Raw genomic sequence first — 7,762 nt, forward strand, 5'->3', positions numbered from 1 at the left:
GTAGAGTTTCAATATACCATGAAACATGCCAACACTTCATACATACAGCTGCCATATAACTGTGTAATGTGGTAGAGTTTCAATATACCATGAAACATACCATAAAACAAACCAACTCTTCATATATACAGCTGCCATATAATTGTGTAATGTGGTAGAGTTTCAATATACCATGAAACATACCATAAAACAAACCAACACTTCTTCATATATACATATATACAGCTGCCATATAATTGTGTAATGTGGTAGAGTTTCAATATACCTTGAAACATACCATAAAACAAACAAACACTTCATATATACAGCTGCCATATAACTGTGGAATGTGCTAGAGTTAAAGCGTAAAAAGAAACAATGCATTCATTCTACTGGAAGTGTACATGTTCTAAGAAACTGTCTAAATTTCTTAGCTTGAAATGACCATAAAATTGCATGTTTCTCATTCGATTTGTAGTACTTTAAGGCTTAATTTTAATGGTTCTCTGAGATGACTAAAAACTTCCTGGGATGACGAACTCAGACCCCCGTGTTGTCTGACAGAAAACTAGCACCCTTACTCAAAATAGAACCGCAGTCTACTTACTTATCCATGCTCACACTATACATGTAATGTTGACTCCAATCCTCGACCAAAATCATTGGTAAATTCCCTAACTACAAACTTAAAAAATATGAACCCCAGAAAAATATCTTTTTTGTCATTTTTTGTTTTTTTAAGATTGTACACTGTACAAGAGAAATATTGGTGCAATCCACCAAAAGGGGTTGAAAACGTTTGGAAAAGTTTGCTTTTGTGATTGGCTAATAATGCTCATTTATTCACTAAACTTTCTATTGTAGACTAACTGCATGTAAATTTTGTATGGTAACACAATAGAGTGTATACAGCTGAGTTAGTTACATTATCACACTTTTTTTTTTCAACTTACAGCGTTTATAGTAAGTAAGATTTATTTGTAAAACAGGCATGACATTTCGATCACTGATCTAATCATACTTGGTACTTAATCGGTAAGTAAACTCAGAAAGAAACTATTACCACACAATGTATTGCACGATGTTTGTATTCATATATATGGGCTGGTGGGAATTTGTAATGACAACGAACATCAAGCACACAGATATTTAGTGAAGTTAATTTCTAGTGTCGATGATTATGACAATAAAACTAACATGGCTGTCTCAGCTTTTTACCTCCTTTACAAACTAAAATGATCAAATTTACGAAATCAAACTTCAAATTTTCATGGTTAATCATCACAGTTGAAACACTGGCCCTCAGTCAATTACACACGTATAGGCCTAAGGCTAATGTTAGACAGATACAACCGATCGAGTCTAGGAAATATGGAAGACCTAGCTATCATGAGTAAAGCAGGAAGATCCATGAATTAAACAGAACATAACAATGATAACAGAAAAATAAAATTTTATGAAAGTTGTGATCAGTGTGAAACAGAATAACAATAAATGAAATAAGGCTAGCTTTGACTCTCTCCAGGTCAATACAGAATAACAATAAATAAAATAAGGCTAGCTTTGACTCTCTCCAGGTAAATACAGAATAACAATAAATAATATAAGGCTAGCTTTGACTCTCTCCAGGTCAATACAGAATAACAATGAATAAAATAAGGCTAGTTTTGACTCTCTCCAGGTCAATACAGAATAACTAAATAAAATAAGGCTAGATTTGACTCTCTCCAGGTCAACACAGAATAACAATAAATGAAATAAGGCTAGCTTTGACTCTCTCCAGGTCAGTACATATCAGTGTTTGTGTGTGTGTGCCTGTGCAGTGCTCAGGCATTGTGTTCATATTATGGTATAGTAGTATGTATGAGAGTTCGATACAAGTCTAGACTTACTACAGGCTGTAATTTAATGTACTTGACAAGCAGGTCAAGCAAGTTAGAATGAAAACATTGAATGTGATTGGCCAAGATTGCTGTTTTGTTTAAAAGTTTTACAGGTCAATGACTGTTTATTTCCTTAAGATAGTATGTAACATTAGCATGGTTTGGGATTAATTTTTCCAATGTAATGAAACTTCCCATGAAATAAGGCATCAAAAATTAGTTGTCTAAAGATACGAGATTACCAACCAAACATTAATTGTACTATTTGGAAATAAATAAGATATAAAAAATCAAAATTCTTTTTTTAGGGTCTTTGTACATCAATATTTCCCTAATTGCATCTTTTTGAAGGTCTATGTTTTGGGGTTTTTCGGGAAACCATTACAGTCTTCTGGACAACCTGGAAATTTCCTTAAAATCAAGCCCAATACTACTTTCAGTAGAAAGAATATAAAAGCATTTTCCTCTTTGAACAGTGTACACTACTTCTTATGAGACTTTTTACCCAATACCTATTCTTGTCAGGTTGGCCAAAAATGCAACACACACTCAACATTTTGTGTTGTAATGCTTTATAGCTGTTACTCATAGCATGTAAGACTGAATTTTCTTTGCTGTGATTAAGTAAAATTTGTGGTTTATTTTATTTTTTTTACAGTTTTATATATGTTTTAAAATGATAAGTAACACATTACACGATCATATAATTAATGTTTATTGTACCTGAATAAGTAACATATTACACGATCATATAATTAATGTGTATTGTACCTAAATAAGTAACATATTACACGATCATATAATTAATGTTTATTGTACCTGAATAAGTAACATATTACACAATCATATAATTAATGTATATTGTACCTGAATAAGTAACACATTACACGATCATATAATTAATGTATATTGTACCTAAATAAGTAACACATTACACGATCATATAATTAATGTTTATTGTACCTGAATGAGTAACACATTACACTATCATATAATTAATGTTTATTGTACCTGAATAAGTAACACATTACACGATCATATAATTAATGTTTATTGTACCTGAATAAGTAACACATTACAAAATCATATAATAAATGTTTATTGTACCTGAATGAGTAACACATTACACAATCATATAATAAATGTTTATTGTACCTGAATGAGTAACATATTACACGATCATATAATTAATGTGTATTGTACCTGAATAAGTAACATATTACACGATCATATAATTAATGTTTATGGTACCTGAATAAGTAACATATTACACGATCATATAATTAATGTTTATGGTACCTAAATAAGTAACATATTACACGATCATATAATTAATGTATATTGTACCTGAATAAGTAACACATTACACGATCATATGATTAATGTGTATTGTACCTGAATAAGTAACATATTACACGATCATATAATTAATGTTTATGGTACCTAAATAAGTAACATATTACACAATCATATAATGAATGTTTATTTTACCTAAATAAGTAACACATTACATAATCATATAACTCTGATATTATGTATTTAGGTTCTCAAGTCTCCTCCTGAACCTGGTATGCTTGTTCTGGCTCCTTATGTAGATGGTAGAGGTATCTGTTTCTATCGAGCACGCATTGAAGATGTCATGTCAGATAGGGTTTACGTAAGTTTATATTGCCTTCATTTGAAATCTAATTCCAAGTTCTGAAAGTTTTATATTTGGGCCTCCCATGGGTTATATAATACACTATGTGGTAATACAACTTGTTTAGAATTATGTATCAAAGATGTCATGTCAGACAGGGTTTTTATAAGTTATATTGCCTTCTTTTGAAATCTAATTCCAAGTTCTGAAAGTTTTATATTTGGGCCTCCCATGGGTTATATAATATACAATGTGGTAATACAACTTGTTTAGAATTATGTATCAAAGATGTCATGTCAGACAGGGTTTATATAAGTTATATTGCCTTCTTTTGAAATCTAATTCCAAGTTCTAAAAGTTTTATATTCGGGCCTCCCATGGGTTATGTAATACACGATGTGGTAATACAACTTGTTTAGAATTATGTATCAAAGATGTCATGTCAGACAGGGTTTATATAAGTTATATTGCCTTCTTTTGAAATCTAATTCCAAGTTCTGAAAGTTTTATATTTGGGCCTCCCATGGGTTATATAATACACGATGTGATATTACAACTTGTTTAAAATTACATCCAATTATGGGAGAGTTGACGGTACTTCATATTTAGTATGGTTTTTTTCAGGTTTTCTTTGTTGATTATGGTAACACTGCTTGTATCAAGAACTTGAATGATATTTATGACATTGATCCTGAAAAGACTCCAGACCTGCTGACCACTCCAGCTCAGGTGAATGTCTGTTTGAGTTTTGATAAGATTTGTAAAAATCTGTGTTGTATTTCTTATTTCAACAATAAGTTATTACCTTAATACTTTGTTGTTGTTTTTCTATCAGTCTAACAATGTGCATTCTCATTATTGTATTGTTGCCAGATTAATCATGTATGTTCTCATTTTGTTGGTCACTCTAAAGAGTTGTCAGATTATTAATATGTCCACATAGCTTCATTGTATGTATGGTTACCAGACCAATGATGTGTGGACTTTTGATGTTGGTATTCTATGTGTGAATGTAAGATTAACAATACTGTTCAGTGTAAAGAGTTGCCAGATTATTAATATGTCCTATAACATTATTATTTATTGTATTGTTACCAGACTAATGATGTGTGGACTTCTGATGTTGGTATTCAATGTGTGAATGTAAGATTAACAATACTGTTCAGTGTAAAGAGTTGTCAGATTATTAATATGTCCACATAGCTTCATTGTATGTATGGTTACCAGACTAATGATGTGTGGACTTCTGATGTTGGTATTCAATGTGTGAATGTAAGATTAACAATACTGTTCAGTGTAAATAGTTGCCACATTATTAATATGTCCTATAACATTATTATTTATTGTATTGTTACCGGACTAATGATGTGTGGACTTCTGATGTTGGTATTCAATGTGTGAATGTAAGATTAACAATACTGTTCAGTGTAAAGAGTTGCCAGATTATTAATATGTCCTATAACATTATTATTTATTGTATGGTTACCAGACTAATCATGTGTGGACTGATCATTTCATTCTTCATTGAAAATTTTGCACCAATTGTTTAAATTTTCATTGTATTAGCCCCTAGACTGATAATGTTATTGTTCAGCTGCTTAACTAGTAATGTATATATTGATAATGTTGCTAGACTAGTGACTCATTTATCAGTCTGTCTGTTGTTCATAATACAGTTGCTGGACTATTGACTTAAATTTTGACAAAGAGAAGTTTAGACCTACTCTTACTGCTACTAACATAAATGTTGACAAGCAGAATGTTAGACCTATAGCTAGAGCTATTAACTTAAATGTTGATGAACAGAAGATAGACCTATAGCTAGAGCTATTAACTTAAATGTTGATAAACAGAAGATAGACATATAGCTAGAGCTATTAACTTAAATATTGACAAAGAGAAGTTTAGACCTATAGCTAGAGCTATTAAGTTAAATGTTGATAAGCAGAAGTTAGACCAATAGCTAAAGCTATTAACTTAAATATTGACAAAGAGAAGTTTAGACCTAGAGCTAGAGCTATTAACTTAAGTGTTGATAAGCAGAAGTTAGACCAATAGCTAGAGCTATTAACTTAAATATTGACAAAGAGAAGTTTAGACCTATAGCTAGAGATATAAACTTCAATGTTGCCAAGCAGAAGTTAGACCAATAGCTAGAGCTATTAACTTAAGTGTTGACAAAGAGAAGTTTAGACCTATAGCTAGAGATATAATCTTCAATGTTGCCAAGCAGAAGGTAGACACATAGCTGGAACTATTAACTTATATGTTGACAAAGAGAAGTGTAGACCTATAGCTAGAGCTATTAACTTAAATATGGAAAAGAGAAGTTTTAGCCTATAACTACAGCTACTAATGTAGATGTTCATTATACAGTTGCTAGACTATTGACTGGTTTTTCAGTCTGTCTGTTGTTCATTGTAGTTGCTAGACCATTGACTGGTTTATCAGTCTGTCTGTTGTTCATTGTATAGTTGCTAGGCTATTAACTGGTTTATCAGTCTGTTTGTTGTTCATTGTATAGTTGCTAGACTATTGACTGGTTTATCAATCTATCTGTTGTTCATTGTATATTTGCTAGACTAGTGACTGGTTTATCAGTGTCTGTTGTTCATTATACAGTCGCTAGACTATTGACTGGTTTATCAGTCTGTCTATCTGTTCATTGTATAGTTGCTAGACTATTGACTGGTTTATCAGTCTGTCTGTTGTTCATTATGCAGTTGCTAGACTATTGACTGGTTTATCAGTCTGTCTGTTGTTCATTGTATAGTTGCTAGACTAGTGACTGGTTTATCAATCTATCTGTTGTTCATTGTATAGTTGCTAGACTAGTGACTGGTTTATCAGTCTTTCTGTTGTTCATTGTATAGTTGCTAGACTATGACTGGTTTATCAGTCTGTTTGTTGTTCATTGTATAGTTGCTAGACTATTGACTGGTTTATCAATCTATATGTTGTTCATTGTATAGTTGCTAGACTATTGACTGGTTTATCAATCTATATGTTGTTCATTGTATAGTTGCTAGACTAGTGACTGGTTTATCAATCTATCTGTTGTTCATTGTATAGTTGCTAGACTATTGACTGGTTTATCAATCTATCTGTTGTTCATTATATAGTTGCTAGACTAGTGACTGGTTTATCAATCTTGCTGTTGTTCATTGTATAGTTGCTAGACTATTGACTGGTTTATCAATCTATATGTTGTTCATTGTATGGTTGCTAGACTATTGACTGGTTTATCAATCTATATGTTGTTCATTGTATAGTTGCTAGACTAGTGACTGGTTTATCAATCTATCTGTTCTTTATGTTAATAAATCTTAATGTTCGTTAGAGATGTATCTATTAGTATTGTTGCCAGTTTATATGTTTTAGACCATTAACAAGTATGTTGGTCATAACAAGTAAATGTGTACTGTCTTTATTATTTATTTAATTACTACTTTTGTAATCCCTAGTTGAATTTCGAAATTGCTTTTTTTGTTTTCTTTTAGGCTTTTGAGTGTGTCTTGAGTGAAGTACGCCCTTCTGCTCTCAGGTCACCTCGAGGACAATGGACAAAAGAAGCTCGTGACTGGTTTAAAACTCAGATTGATGGACAGGATCTTGTAGCAAGGGTATAACTTTCTTCTAACATATGAGATCTTTTGTTCTGAAGTTTGATTTTCAGTATGAGGTTATGAGGTAGAGATGTATTACACATAGGAATATATTGAGGTTAACCCATATCAAACACTACAACATAGTTAGGATAAACATGTATAGAGCATATTAAACATTGTGCGTAACTAAGTGTATGTTTATATATTAGTTACAGGACATATCATGTTAAAGTAATCCTGGAACATTCAGAGACTTTGTAAAGCACCTAGAAACAAGGTCACATTATGAATCAGAGAATCAGTGAAGCATTGAGTCAGTTTTTGGTTGATAGAATGCTAGTCATTCGGTGAAGTATTTAGTTTCAGTGAAGTAGTGGGATCACTTTTAGAGAATAGATCACAATTACAAACTAGTTTATAGGATATAGATAGAGAATAGATCATGACTACAAACTAGTTTATAGGATATATATAGAGAGAATAGATCACAACTACAAACTAGTTTATAGGATATATATATAGAGAATAGATCACAACTACAAACTAGTTTATAGGATATAGATAGAGAATAGATCACAACTACAAACTAATTTATAGGATATAGACAGAGAATAGATCACAACTACAAACTAGTTTATAGGATATAGATAGAG

At 31.5% G+C, this 7,762-nt stretch overlaps 1 protein-coding gene across 1 annotated transcript in view; it reads left to right on the top strand.

Annotated features, from left to right (window-relative positions):
* LOC106471534 (putative ATP-dependent RNA helicase TDRD9) overlaps positions 1–7,762 on the top strand; it is a 15,193-nt gene that overhangs the window by 1,515 nt on the left and 5,916 nt on the right. Inside the window, exons 2-4 of the mRNA XM_022400142.1 lie at positions 3,406–3,519; positions 4,126–4,230; positions 7,002–7,124. Of these exons, the coding sequence (XP_022255850.1) occupies positions 3,406–3,519; positions 4,126–4,230; positions 7,002–7,124 (342 nt within the window). The remainder of the gene's footprint in view (positions 1–3,405; positions 3,520–4,125; positions 4,231–7,001; positions 7,125–7,762) is intronic.

The sequence above is a fragment of the Limulus polyphemus genome, unplaced genomic scaffold (assembly GCF_000517525.1).
Source record: "Limulus polyphemus unplaced genomic scaffold, Limulus_polyphemus-2.1.2 Scaffold4682, whole genome shotgun sequence".
Taxonomy (NCBI): domain Eukaryota; kingdom Metazoa; phylum Arthropoda; class Merostomata; order Xiphosura; family Limulidae; genus Limulus; species Limulus polyphemus.